Raw genomic sequence first — 18,250 nt, 5'->3', positions numbered from 1 at the left:
AAGCATTTTGGAGGTAAGATCAGTTTTGTAATGACTAATTCTTATGGTTTTAAGTGTCTGTGTCATGCGTCAGGCCCGTGAGGCCATTAGCTTAGTGTAGGCCATAGGAGGCACTGAGTGTAGCGCGATGTTTGGCTCAAACTACACTCAAAATTGGCTAGCCGATGCTCGCTTGAACCCCATAGTTTTATCGTATAAAGCCTTCAATTTTTCACACCCCCGTCGATGTAGGACTAAAGCTAGTGGGGTATTTCACTTTGACAGTGGGCCCATGTTTTCTTCACAGGGTTTATCTTCTTTTAAACAATCAGACATCTCTAATGATCGTAAAGAATGGAGGATGTGCTCATGTTATACACAATTTCATTTGCAACAATATAGACACCATTGAGTTAGAGGGTAGAAGGTCATTTTATGTCTTCATTGTCAACTTAGCTGTGCTAATTGTCTCTTAAAAGGTCCAGGGTACCTTTTCATCATATGTAAACTTCAGGGTATTTATCTTAAAATGAATGAAACTCACTCCAGAAAACATGACAAGGTTATCCAGTAGAGTGCAGACTACAAGTGGCAATATATGCCATGTCAAGTTTAAAATTACCCAATCGACTTAATCACGCCTGTTCATTATGTATGTTGAGTAATCATATTAAACCCATCTACCGTGTAAGGTACATGAACTTGAGCCAACATCTCATTTCTATCTTTAGGGGTGTGCTGAGAAGAGTTTAGATTCAAACAAGTAGGATATAAACTGATGGCCTTAATGTAGAACAGTGAAAATTTTCACATATTTTGGGGTTATTGAGAAGTATTTGAACATTCAGCCAACTTTGTGATACCCTAACAGCCATTGACACTAGCACTTGTATATGAAATATAATATTTGCAGTTGTAATTATATTAAGCATAAACATGTTGAGGTAGTTAATAGATCAGACACTAATATGACCCATTTATTAAACAAGTTGGTTTAGTTTGCATCTTGTGCTATGCTGACTCGTAAAATAATAGTATCAGCTAAAATGCTTAACTTCAAAATGATGCTAAGATGTCTTAAACAACTCTATTGCTCAGCCATTTGACAGTTTCTAATGCTGCTAAATAAACTGACTTTAGAAATATGCCACAACCCAACATCATGAAAAATGGGGTTCAGCATTTTTTATGTGCATTTCAGTTATCCATGCGTGTCTTTTAAGCCACACAAAACTATTTGCAAAATTACAAATGGAAAGAATGAAAAAGTAGGCATTTTGGAACTTCATTAAATCAAATAGCTAAAGCACGTATACACAATCATCAAATATGCTAATTGGAAACGAGATATATCATCCAATACCAAACGTATAGAAGTCCCTGCACATATGTTCTGGGCACAGTACAATCACATATTAATCATATGCAGATAACATTCCAATGCAAAGAATTTGAGGGAGAATCCTCTCAATGCTAGATTTATGCTGTTTATAAACATCAAATCAAAAATTGTAAAAGCTTTTTTGGGAATTCCCTTCCTATTACATTTTATTTCGTCATTCTTTCATTTATTTATTTATTTATTTATTCTTTATTTTTTAGTTGGTGCATATTCATTCATTAGTGTACTGCGTTTAGTGTTTTGTATTCATCGTAAACTCACGCAATAAAACATGGACTAATGGGCCGGATTTATCATGTGATTGTGGTTGAGATAATGGGCTGAGCTGCAATGATCATAATCGCAAAGTAAAACCTGACTCATTCATCCATAATTTACTGCATGAATTTCTGATCATCGTAAAACTCTAAACACAATACACAAAACATCAAATAGGCATAAACCAACAAACAAATAAAAGAACGAAAAAGTAAAAATGTGATGAAGCCAAACAAACTGAAAAATAAGTGAAAAGGGAAACTCAATCTTTCCCTTTGAACACGGTAACTCCCGCATCAGAAACTCTCAAAATGAACAAAAGCATAAATATAAAAATCATGCCAAAATCATGTGTTTAAAGCATGGATTTGTATTTTTGAAGCTTCATTATCACCTTAACTGCCTGCTAAAATGCTAACATTTATTAGATCATCTTATCTAGTATCGAGGTCACAAAAGTAGATTTAAATATCTGCTCTATGAAGCATGAGTGCTTGATGGTTTGGATATCTTGTTTCACATCCCTGGTTGCTTTCTATGTCCTTTGCAACAAACTTCCATTTAACTAGCTATCACTCACTATCCGAAAAACAGAACAGCTTGGAATAGTTCAGGGGGATCATACCTGCTAATGGTCCGGTCCTTGGCAAATCCTAGCTCATTGTCCACACAGAGGTCAACATCATCCTTTTTCAGTGATCGAGAAGATGTTCTAGGAGATATCTTTTGGGCATCAGCAACAGTCACGATTCTTTCAAAAAGTTCTGCCATAGATGTCTCTGCTGTACACAACAATCTGGCCTTGTTCTCATACATCACCTGCAAAAAGGATTTGTTACGATTACATATCAAGCCAAGTGTAGCCTGTGATGCGATCACCAACCAAGTGAAGAAGACAACCAAAAAAATAAGTGTTCCATGTAGGATACGTATGCATAGTACAGTCTAGGTTCCACAAGAACATTATGTTGTTAAATAGGTTGTTGATCCATAAAGTCACATGTTTAGCTTTTAGCTTGAATAATATGCTGGCTTTAAGCTAGAGATTAACCCGGTAGGCAGGGGAAACCAATCAATTTCGTATAATAAAAGAACTGAATTAGGTTTATGCAGGCTTCTGATTTCTAGATGTAAACACTGTCACTTTATTCCTCTTAAATTACGGGATTAACTGAATGTGTCCTTGTACAGGCTTCAAACTAGAGGTAAACATCACCAATTTGGTATTTGTCCACATTCATTACTTATAAAAGTGTGAGATACTGCCCATCTAAAGCTTAATATATGTGGCGCTCATCATGGAGAGGCCCTGAAGCTTGCATTTCTTTTATTTTGTTTACACTGCTCATCCCTGACATTGGTTTGGTTTGTGTATGTATGGGTACACACACTTGCTGTACTAAATTTCTGGTAGACATGGTATGTATGTGAATGCCATCCTTTGCGGCTGAGTGTCCACATTGACTTATTGATAATCCTCCTTTTCTTTGTTGTACTTTACTCTTCCTCTGGTAAGGCTCAAATGAATAAACTTCCCTGTTCGTTAGGGAGCTTCAGGATAACATGGTAACAATTTCCTTATTCACAGGGAAAAAGTCAGAAGCAAGGGCAAGGATTGACAGGGAAGCAGATAATCAACAACTCTTGCAGTTGGAAGAAAAAGATGTTGTTTCGTCTGTAGCCACAGTGCTGTCAGATCTATGTGGCCCAGGAGAATGGATGCCCATGGCAAAGCTCCATGCAGAGGTTTGTTGAGAGCCTCATGTGCCACTACATTAAATGCCTTCTTCGCTAAAAGTTTATATGTTACCAAATTATGCTTTCTTTAATTCTTCAATAGCTTTTTTGACAATGATTACAGAACTTGTCTTTTGGTACCCGGTATCTTGCATAAGCTATCATTTTTTATTTCGTTGGTGAAATACTCACATTGAGAGGCAACTACCTATGACCGAAGCTTTTACAATCTTTATCTCATTTTGAAGAACTTCTGTACCCTTTCCCCTGTTTCCATGCAGTTGACAGGTTGGGCCACATGCTGTTTTCTTCTTTGATTCATGTGTGCATGTATACATCACTGACAAATACTAGTTTCATGCGCGTGTGTGTGGTTGTGTGTGTGTGGGCTTGGTGGTGGGTATGGTGGATTTTTATATATGCAATATAACATAATGTATGTATGTATATCTTGTGCTATATGAAAGTTAGCTCTGAAATAATTCCAGAAGTGATGAAATGGATGGTGATAACTGTACAAGGTACATGTATCTTCAAATAGACTATTATTTAGTTTCACATCATTAATTGCACGTAGGTGATGATACAAAGGTACGTGTCGGCACATTCATTCATGAATATGCAAGAATGTGGCATCTTAGTTGAACGGACATCACAAAGAAAATATAAGATGAAATAATGAGATGGGTATGTGATATTTAATACAATATGGTGGCTGTAATCTATCTAATACTAGAAACAAGGAAAGATTAGGTGATGTCTATGCTTCATAATGGAAGAAAAGCATGTTTGTCTGAAAAAAGAAAGCAAACTGAATACTGATCATGAGGTTGTTGTGCCTAACTGCTTCTTCGACTCCCAAGATTTTATTATTATTTTATTTCATTAAATGCTTCAATTTTTCAGTGGAAGAAGAGAAACATATTGATCATCTGAGATAAATTGGAAATGATGAATGAACAGAAAAATAAGGACAATGGGTTTGGCCTTTTCTTTATGTATTCGTAAATGAATCAACAATCTAGAAATACAATTGATTATAAACATGTCATATGCTGTTTTATGATTTATGGATGGGTTACTAGCTTATTATGGTTTTTGCTTAGTCATATAAGTTCATGCACATTAACTGCAAAAGCTTTCTTAAGTAGGATCCGATGTTTTAGCTTGGATCCTATAAATAGGAAAGTACATGTTGCTAATTCAAATGAAATATATAAGCAAACATGATTTACATCACTTAACATACCTATATACCCGAAAAATCAGTACTTTTGAGATTCCTTATGCATCATATTGCCCCAAAATAGATGGGTTTTTGCAGGATGGTTTATACGTATTTGATCCAAATATTCCAAGCTCCTTGAGTGTATGAACTCTACATGTTTAATCAAGATCAATGGTTTGGATTCTCAATTTGATCATGAATCATGGTGTTTGGTGCTATTATTAGTCATTTATCCTTTTGAGTCATTGATGCTTGGGGAAAAAGTTTAAAATAATTATTACTTGTTTGGCTGTGTATAATTGTGTCCTTAGGGGCCCATACCATGTAGATCTGACTAGGTTACTTGCTGATAGTTGGCTACCTAATATTGGTCTCCTCTTTCTTGGATTGGGAAGGCAGGGAAAAAATAAACACCAAAGCACAAGAATGCCCAAAGCAGAAGAATGCCAAAGTTAATTTTAAAAAGGTGCAACGCGTGTGCTTCCCAAGAGGTCACCCATCCTTAGGGGTGAGGCTAGAATTTTTATCCAGCTTAGGCAGTCAATCATATCATAATTTCGCTTTCAAGTATGAACCACATGAACTTATTTAGAGGTTTCGTAACATGAAAAGCTAGATAATTAAACATAATTGTCAGATGTGCAAAATTAGAAGTATTTTCTTATAGTTTAAAGAAGAAAAAATTATATGAATGAGGTCCAAATAAGAGATAGGGCTAGCTTGATAATCCAAGGATCTAAGTGATTTTCCACAAAACCAATTTAGGCACTTGCCTAAGCTAGACTTAGGTGGCTCCATCCATGCCATTCTAGTATTACTCTCGCTGAAGCATGCTGAACGGTTTTCGGTGGGACCCATCACATTTGTCCTAGTACAAATGCACTTAACTAAAGAGACAACCCTTAAATGAACCGAGTGAAAGATAATGATTCATATAGCCGACCCCAAAATTCGGAATAAAGGGCTTGTTGTTGTTGTTGTTGTTAACTATTTGTATGTATATGTTATGTAGCAACTTGAACATAGTTGATTTTTAATTCAAATATCCTACAATTTGCCTTAGGGCAAGTGACATCGTTACGATGTAACCATGGTCGAGAGAGATGTTTCACCGCACCTTGGCCTTTCGTCATGTCCTCTTGTTGACATATCTCTTTCATACATTATTGGGAAGACGAGCTTTAGGGGCTTTCAAGCCATATTGATTGCAAAGGAGAACTTGTCGATGAAAGATATCTCTGTATGCATCTTCGGTTACACTTGATGCTATATTGGATCCACAAGTAAGGTCGTGGAAAACGGAAAGCCTAGTGAAGCAGAGAGGCACTACTAAGGCTATTTAGGGCTTAGCGGCAAAAAGCGCGAAGTTAAAAAACGATCCAGTTGAAATATATATGAATATTTTTAAAAAGTCAAGAAATATCTAAAATTCGACAAATGCATATTTAATGATTTACAAAGTGCTACGCATGAAATAGACATGTAACAATCATACAATATTGACAAAATACTATACAAAATGAGACATAGGAGTTTCAAGGAGGAGGTGGCATTGCTTTGAAGAGAGGAAGTAAGGGCAGACGGTGGGGGGAGGGGGGAGGGGGGAGGACAGAGAACTTCACCAATGAACAGAGAGGACCGAAAAGTTTCGACGAAGACAGAGAGGAGTGAAGCTCGACTACGAAAGAAGGTGGAGCTTAACGACGAAGGCGTTAGTGACTCTGATGCTGAGAGGCAGTGGCAGTGATTTTAGTTAGGTGGTTTTTTTTTTTGTTTTTGAGCTAGATAGCGAAGAGAGGATGGGTTGGGAAAAGAAAGGGATTTTAAGTTAAAAATGGGTCGGGTTCGAGTCAGGTACGAAAAACCCATTTATTTAAAAATTGTTGTTGGGTTTGGATGGGGTACAAACCCGATAATTTGTATTTTAAACCACTGCATAGCACTGTAAAGCACTTTTCAGCTCTTGTACACACTATTGGCTGCTAATTTGAGCTGATAGCACTGATGTCACTAAGAATCATCACTTTCGACCATAACAGTACGGGCATATGCTGCTATCGCTATCGTGGCCGCTATTTCACTGATGTTTGTTGCTATTGACAACACTGTCCGCAATAAGTGTTTCCAGTGCATTGTTTTTGGTTATGTCGTTTGGTCATATTTGCAAAGGCTTTCTAAGAATTTGTTGCCAGTGCCACGTATCGCGTATCTATCTGTTACCTGTTAACTTGTATTATTGCTAATTTGTTTGCAACTGTTGTTCGATGTGACGCCACTTGTTTTGTTCGACATTGTACTTACACAAGTTGTGCATCTAGATTGCTGCTTTAAATTAGATTTTCACATACTCAGAAGCGCATTGTCCATTGGTTATTGAGTGCTTACAATTTGGATGTTGAAGAAGATCTTGCTTTCTCTGGCAACGAGTCAACGACATTTATCAGCAAACAGATGTCTAGAATCCTACTTGTGCAATATATAATTTCGTCTTGTTGTGAATCCACACTACATGCACATCAAAATTAAAAGAATATTGTTACTTTGTATGTACCACCTGCCTCTCTTTCAGGCTGCAGACTGGTTTATCAATATCGTTAGACTTTTGATTCTGCTCATCCATGGACACCTCCTAAGTCTGTCAAGTAAATCTGAGCCAGAAAAGGTCCAGCCTTGTAGCTTTGCCTTTGTATAGTGACCATTTTGATACTTGGGTTGATACTATAATAGACCTAGTTGATGAAATATCCATAGTTACATATCCTAAATTTCTTAGTGCTCTTGCGTGCTGTCCATCTTCCTTTTCATCGGCGCAGGAAGTTACAAAGGTGTAGAATTCATGCCAGCAAGTCCTTCCTACATATCTTAAAACAACCTCTGGACACGTCTTAAGAGGGAAATGCTATAATTTCTTAATTTTATCATCTCTTGTTACAAATCTTAGAAACTTTCAAACTGGTCCATTCTGCGCTCCAGATTTATGTTTAATGTTGAGAAACCCTTAGCTTCGTAGGGTATATGGCAAGTGGTAATTAAACATTGGTTCCATGAAGAAGATTGTACTTGGGCTTTTCTTCATAATATCTAGTTATGCCTGCTCATTATCTGTTCTTCCTGGAAAAACTCAAAATTTTGCTTCATTTTTGTGCACTTACAGTTTCTACTTTCTATCTGTCCATTATCTAATAATCTATTTCCCCCCTTGTATTTCATGACTGAAAAAGCAGCTTCTTGAACAATACGAGAAAGTATGGCATCACAGCAGGGTAAGAAGATACCTAACATCCGAGGAGTGGCCACAGAGCGAGAGCAAAGGAAGGCCATGGTTTGGTCTGTTGACACTGCTTAGAAAATACCCAGAGCACTTCGTGATCAATACACGATCCAAGGGAAGGGTTACATCTGAGTTTGTCTCCTTGGTTTCCTTGCTCTCCTAGGTTACTACATATGTTTAAATCAAATCATCGAAACATTACTAACTTGTGTAATATTAATTAGAATCTCCTTGCATGTGTAAACTTCAAGTTAAAAGACTTGTGTTGTATCTTAGGCAGCTATTTTGCTGCTTGAGCCTTTGGGCATGGACAATAATTATACTGTACTTGTCCACTGTACTTGTCTATGGATCAACATGTATGTGCAGTATTGGCTTTTCAAGTGAGTTTTTCTATTAATTATAAGGGTTAATTACTGATGGATCCTGTATATTGTTGTTTCGAACTTACTTTACCGCGAGTTTTAGTTTTGTAGATAAGACCCACTGGTTGATTTTTCTACACTGGTCTATCTGCAAAAATAAAATTAGCAGTTAGTTCGAAAAAGTGATACTTTGGGGCTCTATCCGCAATTAATCCTAATAATAATTCCTGCTTGTTGAAGGGGAATTGTGGCAAGCCATGAAGTCATCGTATTTGACGTTTGTTGCTTCTGCAGATTATCCTAGAAATTACTGACTTCTGATGATGTTCAATCACAATAGAGGTTAAGTTTTATAGATTTTTCTCAATAAAAGTTTTTTCATAGATGTATGATGTATCCTTCTCAAAAGAATAGAAAAAGAGAGGGGATTTTGCTTTAATGTTCCCTGTTATCTACTGTTAACAGCCGATCATTTTATTATATCAATTGAGTTTGATTCAGATGATATCAAATTGTGTATTTCATTGGATGGTTTCTGGATTAATATTGATGATCTCATAACGATTTTTTCACATTTAATATATATCTAATGGATCAGGATATATTTTAAATTAATACAGCAAGATGTTAATTGTGTGTGTGTTTTTCTTTAAATTGCTCTCGTGTGACATGCAATTTAGGTGTAACCCTATAAGTTCAGATAAGCATGAGAAATGTGAATAGATTTGGAAGTCGATTGTTTCGATTTGGGGTAACGTAAAATAACTATCTTGGGTCATGATTAGTGACATAATTTAATGGCATTTACTGTGAAGTCTGTGATTTATGTAATCCATAGGGTTTATCAAATTTATAAAGTTTGTAGGTGTTTTGTGCAAAACGCCCCAAGGTTCAGAGAGTATTTGTCAAAGGCTTAATTTCACAGTTATCCCTTATTATTATTTTTTAAGTTTATTATCCAGTCCTGAATCAGAATTTAATACTGTGAGAACCATATAAAGTATTAATTATGGAGATTTTAAATTTAGTTTTCTTGTAGTATCATTTTGGCTGGTAGACCCTCTGATTTAATTTTTGGACTCTTTTATTTCGCCTCGCTTTATTACTTTTCACCAATGCCAAAATTCCTCTTAGATATTAAATTTTTATTCTAAATTGGATTTTAATTAAACTTGTATTAGATTTAGGATTATGATTATATGATTAGAGATAGAAAAACTAAAAACATTGGTGTCATATCATCATACAGAGGGTGGCTTATTTCCTATAGCTTTTGTGGTTGTGGAGGTCAAGTATAGTGGAAACAGGGAATACTTCTTTGCTTGTATTCAGTTATATATTTTTAACATGTCACCTCCTAGGAAAATTACACTCATATCTAACAGAATGAAAGGAATTCCTAAAGCATGTCATAAGATCTTTTTGTTCTCCTCACTATCACTGATATTGCTTAAGAAACATTAAAGATAACTTTAAAAGGGGCATGGAAGATGCATTTACAAACCCTTCTATTGCAACCTGGTTGTGCGCTGGAAGCATTGGTGTATGATCAGTTAAGGGACCAAATCAAAACAATATTTCAAGGTGCACAAGATGGAGGGTATCGGTTTTGTATTATGGCAACTAGCTATTTTGAGAGCTTTAACGATCTTAAGGGAGCTCAAATGATGCCCAGATAGGCATTGGTTGCAAGGACAATTCATATACTTAATCAATATTTTGTCAAGTGACTAGACGATGAAGTGAAGTGGCTGACACCAAAAAAATGAAGAGATTGTAGGGTCCCATGTCATGCAAGTGAGATCAACAAGGATTACTAGGTTTGCTGCGAATGAATGTCAAGCTATTAAACAAATATGATCATTCTTACACCATCAATTTAGGAGAACACAATGTACATGAACTTGTAACATACCACAATTACAAAAACAATGATGTTCGCATGTTATAGCGGTATCTTCCAAGCAATACGGGGATGCAAATATTTCATACTACACATGCTCCTATGCATGGCATCGGTCAAGTCACTGTAGAGATTCATACAAGTTGTGTTTCAATCCAATTCTAGATATCATTCACTGGCCACTCTATAATAGGTTGCATGTGTTACCTCCTAATTTTAAGAGACAAACCGGACGTCCACGATCGATACGCATAAGAGATACAATGGGTGAAGAATGGGAAGGAGCTCCAAAGCAAAATAAGTGTGGATATTGCAAGCAATCAGACCATAATAGATCTCATTGTCCTACCAATCTGAACAGACAACAGGTCATGGGTAAAATTAATATACTCTATTTTTCCTTGTTAGTATAGTCTATGAAGTTTGTAAGTCAATGCATACTCTCATATCATACTCTCGCATAAATGCATATGATATTGTTTGTGATTACTCTACGACTTTTCTTTTTTTTTAATATATACTACAAGTAATTTCTAATTCAATATATACTATAATATAATACCGACACATTTTATTCTACACATACATGCACACGTATATATCATGCAGGCTAGTCCAATCACTAATGTGGTCCCGTACAACCAAATCACCACCATTCCAATAAGTTAGAGTTAGGGGAGGTAAAAAATTTAATATTTTCAATCATTTTATAATTCACATGGTTGTTGTATCTAATATATATTATTTTTTGTAATATATGCAGGCCCTAGATATTGTTGTAATTAATCACACTCATGCACATTCAGGTTGGGATTTGAAGGATCCACGTGTTCAAGACTATGTTCGTCAAGTAGGCTTTCTTAATGTTTAAAGGTTCAATGGATATGACTCAATTGGCCCTCTTAACAGATTTAATTGAGTGATGTTGATCCTAGACAAACACATTTCACATGCGATTGGGAGAGGCAACTATTAATCTGTAAGATGTATGGCTTGTACTTGGCCTTAGAGTTGATGGGAATGCTATTATAGGTATTAATGATTTTAATTGGGTTAGAGGGTGTGAAGGTTTATTGAGCAAGCTCCTACTATGAATGGTGGTAAGATTAAGCTCGAGTGGCTACACCAGAACTATATTAATGTACCAATTGAGGTGACAAATGAGATCATCAAGACTTATGCTCGGGCATACATAATGCATATGATCAACGCTATTCTATTTTAAGATTTAACTAAGGATTCAGTGCAAGTTAGATAGTTGCCACCTTTTGAGAATCCTAAGGAATATGGTGAATTATCGTGGGGGAGTGTAGTGCTAGCCTATCTCTATAGGGACCCAATGAAAGTGGCATTTTTGCAAAAAAAAAAAAAAATTCAAGGCTACCGCACTCTGTCACAAATATGGTCATGGGAACGATTGCATATTAGTAAATCAGTTTTGAAGGAGACCTGAGTTTTTGATGGTCAGGTTCCATTATGATGCATGTATATGAGTTTATGATTGCATGTAATTTCTAATATTTAGATGAAGAAAAACACTAGAGGCACACATTGTGCCACACCTTGGGGCACACCTTCCTCTCTCAGCTACAGTGCAGGGGGTCCACTTGAGATTTTTAAATAAATCTCAAATGGGTCCTCTGCACTGTAGCTGAGAGAGGGGTGTGCCCCAAGGTGTGGCACAAGGTGTGCCTCTAGTGCCACCCTTAGATGAAATGTCTCTAAATATTTAAAAAGCTCCCCAAAGAGTTACGGAAAATTTTACAAGAACATGCTTGATCAAATGGAGAATAAGCATGTATGAAATCATAAGATCTAACACCATTCAAGCAATATATAGAGTACATAAAGAATGCTAATGATATGTACTTTTGTGTAATATTTTTTATAGAACAAATGGACACCCTACGAAGGAGTTTTAGCTTCACTAGCAGATATTCGTAGAGATGGTGAAGGTATATGACTTGTTACAATCCCGATCATATGCTTTATGATTGTCAAGATGCACATGCCCGATTGTATACTTCAATAATTTGGATTTTCAAAACTTCACACACAACCGGACGATGAGATCATCCAAGCTTATGTCAAAGGGAAATGAGAATGATGGAGAGGAAGGTTTTTTTTTTTTTGTGCATTTTGCTCGATGGAGTTGATATACGCTTGTTTCGGTTGGTGTATGTGATGCAACAATGCCGTGTAAACACTTGGTAAGCTTGTTTTTGGGAGATTTTAATGCTTCGTTTTACCTATCAATATCAACTGATGAATTTTTCTTTAACTTGTATTGTCAATCCCAACTAATTAGAAACCGATGTTCTTTTAAGATCAGTCACGTTTCTGCTGCGGACATGGCCGAAATGGGATTGAGTTTTCGATTTTGGAACATGAAAGTTCTAAGATCTATCTTGAAAATTTCTCCTAACACATGAAATCAAATCCAAAGAACATCAGCCTTGAATTATGATGAGAGTCGACTTCCTTGAAAAAATATGTGCTAAATATTAAAACGGAAAAACCAGATAACTTTGGACAATTATATAGCACACATAACTTTCAAAATATCAGAAATCCCCTTTAAGCAACTTTCAAAATATCAGAAATCCCCTTTAAGCTAGGGGTTTTAAGGGTCGTCATGAAACCCACTTTTAACTTGAAAATTATATCAGAAACTCACCGGAAACATAAACCAAGGCAAGAATATCATCCTGTGTAACTTTACCCACGCAAAACGCAACACCCCCCTGTGCAACTGTACCCCACCAAGTCGCCCATGTGAAAATTGAAGTTAATTAACTCAAGTCTTAAAGAAAGGGTTTTCTGATAAAATCTTAAAAGCTAAAAATGGTTTTCTGACAACCCTCACTGATTTACTAGATGAAGCTCTAGCTTTCTTCTTTGTTGCATCCCTACCTTCCGGACGTACAAGGGAATGAATAGCAGAATCAACGTCATCGCTACCACTCTTTCTCTTAGATCCACTACTTCCAGATTCAGTTGCTCCTGTGATATATTTGGGTTGGTGACGAACCAACTTCCACTCATCCAACAATTGAAACTTTGTACCTTGGTTTTCACTGTACAACTCTAGACCTTTGGATATGTAGTCATTGTCTGACCAACCACTACGTCTCTCCCTAGTAGCAGCACTATAACAACCAACAAAGTTACTAATCTTCTTGTTGAGGTCACGAAAATGACTTTGACATTTTACAATGTTCCTCTGTATCCCACGATCGGAGTTCTCATTCACGTAATCAGAGATTTTGCCCCAAAAAGTATCACCCTTTTGATTTGAACCCAATTCACTGTCAGTACTGTAGTGGAAATAACCAGTTAATAACAACTTGTTCTCTTCAAAAGTCCAACTGGCGTAATTTCCTTTCTTCGCTGATTGTTGGGTTGGAGCTTCAAAACTGTGGGGAGTATCCCCACCAAGTTCTCCCAGAGAGATTTGTGTAGAAAATTGTGGGATATCAGTGGATCCACTACTAAAGCGAGGTGTGTTTGGCTCACTAGTCGGTTCAATGTTTGGAAAATTGACATGAGATGGAAGAGAGCTGTTTCCAGGAACTGGTTGATAGCCATATGGCATATAAGGATGATTATACGGGTATTGCATTCCATAAATTGGTGGCATCATATTAGGATTTTGATAGCCATATGGCATGTAAGGATGATTTTCAGGCCGTTGTGTATTTGGATTTTGAGGTTGCATATTCGGATTTTGAGATTGGTTTGGATAGTTGTAATTTGGGAGAAAGTTTAAGTTAACTGAAGGATCCATGAAGGATGTTGAAGATGGAAGAAGAAGAAAAAAATGAGAGGGTGAGAATGTGGAAGTTGGAAATATAAGGAATGAAGTGAGTAAAAACTTGATTTTTTTTTTTTTTTTGTCCAAATAACATAAACTCAAGCTCTATTTATAGACCTTGAAAAATAAAAAATAAGGGTGAAAAAAATAATTAATTTAGAGCAATTATTGATATAAAAAAAGTTATTTAAATAATGGAAGAAAGAAAAACAAAAAAAAACAAAAGAGATTCTTTTTTGTGATGGACACGCGCCTGTGTCCATCTCAATGTCCCAGCTTCGCTGACGTGGCGCAAGGAGATTGGTTAATGCATTTTTTTTTTAATGGAAGCTGCTGACAAGCCGTACCATTGGAGAAAATTAACCGGTAGGCAAATTTTGCCTTTTCTCTCTCCTACTTTTCATTTGCCTACCCAATTGTTAGCCATTGCACCCAATAACATACCCAATTGTTAGCCATTGGAGATGGTCTTAAGGAGGTTCTCTGATGTTCCGAAGGTGACAGGGCCGTCCAATAATTGTCCAAAATTGAGGATTTATTCTGATATTTAGTCCAAAGTTGACATGGCTCTACACAACACACAGCAGCAAATCCAGTATAACTAAATCAGACAAAGCCCAGAGGTTCGCACGGTGGATTAGTAAGGCACTTACACATGAGAAACAAGTTCACTTACTAATATAAATAAACAAGAACAGGAAAATTTCATCTATTGATGATAGTAACAGTGATCAATCACCATGCTTGTATAAATCGCCTAACATATAGATTCCTATCCACGTTACACACCTCATCTTACATCAAACCCATAACAAGTCCAAACTTCGAAAAAACTGGATTCATGAATGGAAAGCTGCAATTTCCTACTTATTTCTCACTGTATCACCTCTTTCCAAAGCCTATCATTTTTATAGATTGTGAGAAAAAACTACAGTCCGGAGAAAAATAAAAAATACATCTCTTTGAGTTTAATTAAGACCGTAGAGCAGTAATTGTGCCCTCAGCAAGCAGGATCAGGAAATTCTAGACGGAATTTTTGCTCAAGTCCTCTTCCCATCTTCAGTAAGGAGGCAACATTTACAAATCAAATGCTCCGCGCAAACCAAAAGAAAATTATAAAGCACACAGTGGGCTCATGTCATTTTTGTTTGGATTTGCCGATGGACATGTACAAGGAACTCAACATAGGAAAGGAAACCAGGAGCCTTGTCCTCAATCATATATGAAAAGAATAGCATGCCTGCGTAGAATACAGTTAGTATCTTCTTTAGTGTGCTTGAAGAAATATAAATGTTTTAACAAACAGGTTAAAATGACACAACTAAATATGGAGACCTATATCCATGATTTAGATTTTTAGATCTCAACTTAAACATGGCAAAGAAGAATTTGATCAAATTTGGTTAGCAATTCAGTTGGAATTCAGATCATACAAGGACATGGTCCTCCCTCACAAGATTTGGAGTAGGTAGGGGGAAAAAGTGCATGCATGTATATTTTTTAGAATTAATCTAGTCACCAAGACTAGCTAAATGAAGGCATCTATCAAGCAGCAACACAATAAGATCAGTTCTTGCAAGATGAACAGGAAAAGTTTATCAAAAGGCCTTTTTCTACTGACCTGATGGATTGGACTTCGTGCATAGCTGCAAACTGCATCCAAAAAACAAAAACAAAAACAAAAATCCTCAAATTCATCACTGGCCAATGGCAATAAACTCTTGAGAGTGGAGAAAATAGAATGTGTATTACCGTAAATATGAACATCTCTGGCGCCTAATCTCATTGACCGCCTCATTTAGTTTCTTCGAGAGGTCATTGTCAAATTGCTGTAATACCAGCTGAAAAAAGCACAAAATATGTTTTAGGTGGCAGAAACCAATGTCCAAGGTTGTTTACAGAGGAAAAAATTTAACAAACATTACTTCACATAACTAGCTTACATAATACCTGTATTGAAAAGGGGGGAAAAACCAAACATGCAATGTGGCTAGGAGAGTCAGATGAGCATGAAAACGAAAGATGCGACCATTTACAAGCGATGTTATATTTTTTGCAAAATAAAAGACGTCAAGCACTAAACAGCAGACTTGCCCCAATGTTTTGTCATTAGGCAACAAACTAAGTTGCAGCATGTTTGACAGTTTTGCACAAAATATGAAGCATTTTAGCAACAAATCTTCCATCTAAAACACCATAGATAGGTAGATTGTCATCAGACGGTTATGAATAAGATTGTTCTATTGGAAATATGGAAACTCATTTTCAGATGGTAGATGGTTATAAATAAGATTGTCCTATTGGAAAAGTGAAGCTTATTTTCTGACTTTAGGCCACAAGCTATGAAAGAATATAATTTTATAGAGGATGCTACTGGGCTGATTTACACTTCCATTGAAATAAAGTATACCAAAGTTTATTTCAAATGGAAAAAAGAAGAAAAGAAAAAAGGAACACTTATAATAACAAGTGTTAATTCTATATTTCACAAGATAACTGAAGATTTTTACCTGGGATGAAAAGCCTTCAACAGAAGAAGTTCCAAATAACTGTTGAAGGATATCTGGGTTCACCATGTTCCCTACGTAGATTAAGCAATCCTCACCATTTTCTAGGAGATAAATTCCTTCTTCACTTATATGCTCACTAGAAAGTGGAATCGTTGCAGAAATTATTGAGCCCTCATCTTCCTGCTAGGTGACAGCAGAAGAACGTTATTCATAAAATTTTATTTGGATAACATAGACACACATTATCACAATTAACCCTTTCCCAACTAAGAGGGTATCAACTTTCAAGCACAACTCTCTGTAGAGAAAACTTCACAAAAACTAAGAATCTACGATAGCTGTCAACATGACATCATCCCTCCAAGCTGCTGCAAAATACTTGGTGCTAGAATATGGACAAGCAAAGATCTTCACACAAATCTAGCAACCATGCAACAGGTATACTAAACTACCTCATTTCTCCAGCACAATTTGCTCAAGAAAGTGCAGTGATTCCCCCCAGACGACCAGGGTACCAGCTTGTATTGTGTATGAGTACAAGATGATTAAATCTTCTACAGGAATAATTCCTTTAAGGCATATATAGACCAAAGAGGCAGATGAACACGTGTTTATGACACAATAGGAACACGGTGAGAAATTAATACACCCATTTGTACCTTGGAAGTAAGATCATGAATGGATATCATCCTAGGATATACAAATGGAATAGCCAAAGAAACAGAAAGTGATGCAGCCCGAGTGATCCAGTATGAGCGATCATCCAACTTCCCGTCATTTCGCAACCCAATGCTTTTAACCAGCGCTACATTCAGAAAATAACATTTCAGAATACTTGCATTTAATCAAGTCCCTCAATAACATGCAACAAATGTTTGATGTAAAAATATACAAAGCAACACTAGAGAGTATAGTATATAGTTGAAATTAAACTAAGTATCAAAAAAATAGACTAGTAACAAAATATAAAATGAAGCATTTGCTCAGGGGACAACCCCTAACTTAGGCTATATTTCATGCTGCTACCCTTAATTACTCAAATTTCAGCAAACCACCCCTTAACAAATATAAAATTAAGGGTTTTCCTCAGGGAACCATTCCTGACTTGGCCTATATTTCATGCTACCACCCTTAATTACTCAAATTTCAGCAAACCACCCCTTATCTACAATTCCTTCAGTATACAGCCACCCATGTACTTTTCCATCCATAAAATTATAATTTTTTCATTACCTCTACAAAAGTTTAATGTTGTTAAACTTCGGGTATCAAAGTTAAATACCTCAATTTAATGATTTGGATACTCAATTTCAACAAAGATTTAAATTTCAATACCCAGAGTTCAATATAATTGAACTTTGATCCCCAAAGTTCAACGAAGCTTAAACTAGTATAGGAGTAAAACTGTCAAAACTATGATTTTTGGGGTGAAAAATTAATGGGAAAGTACATCTGTACATGGGTGGTTATATGTTGAAGAAATGGTTGATACGGGTGGTTTTCCGAAATTTGAATAATCAAGGGTGGTAACGTGAAATAGGGGCCCAAGTAAGCGGTGGTTCCCTAGAAGAAAAACCCTAAAAAGAAGTCTGATTTATCATATTCTTTATCTGGCTAATACTTAGTTATTTACTAGTTACTTATTTTAGAATTTATTTTATCATATTCATTATCTGGCTAATACTTGCTAGTTACCTATTTGAGAATTTTCCTACAAAAGTACCAACTTTACAAATGATGATTCAAAGCAATGTATTAAAAAAATGCGTTGTGAAATATGAAA

General features: G+C 36.1%; 2 protein-coding genes across 2 annotated transcripts in view; both read right to left on the bottom strand.

Annotated features, from left to right (window-relative positions):
- LOC109826446 (glutathione S-transferase T3-like) lies at window positions 12,941-13,861 on the bottom strand. The gene has a single exon (XM_020393477.1). It carries the CDS (start codon window positions 13,859-13,861, stop codon window positions 12,941-12,943), a length of 921 nt encoding a protein of 306 aa, XP_020249066.1.
- Window positions 14,639-18,250, bottom strand: part of LOC109825038 (protein transport protein Sec24-like At4g32640) — a 41,753-nt gene continuing 38,141 nt past the window's right edge. Inside the window, exons 20-24 of the mRNA XM_020391727.1 lie at window positions 17,127-17,272; window positions 16,468-16,647; window positions 15,710-15,798; window positions 15,579-15,610; window positions 14,639-15,197 (exon numbers count right to left, since the gene is read on the bottom strand). Of these exons, the coding sequence (XP_020247316.1) occupies window positions 15,091-15,197; window positions 15,579-15,610; window positions 15,710-15,798; window positions 16,468-16,647; window positions 17,127-17,272 (554 nt within the window). The 3' untranslated portion in view covers window positions 14,639-15,090. The remainder of the gene's footprint in view (window positions 15,198-15,578; window positions 15,611-15,709; window positions 15,799-16,467; window positions 16,648-17,126; window positions 17,273-18,250) is intronic.

The sequence above is a fragment of the Asparagus officinalis genome, chromosome 10, assembly GCF_001876935.1.
Source record: "Asparagus officinalis chromosome 10, Aspof.V1, whole genome shotgun sequence".
Classification (NCBI taxonomy): Eukaryota; Viridiplantae; Streptophyta; class Magnoliopsida; order Asparagales; family Asparagaceae; genus Asparagus; species Asparagus officinalis.
This window is presented reverse-complemented; position numbering and strand designations above follow the sequence as displayed.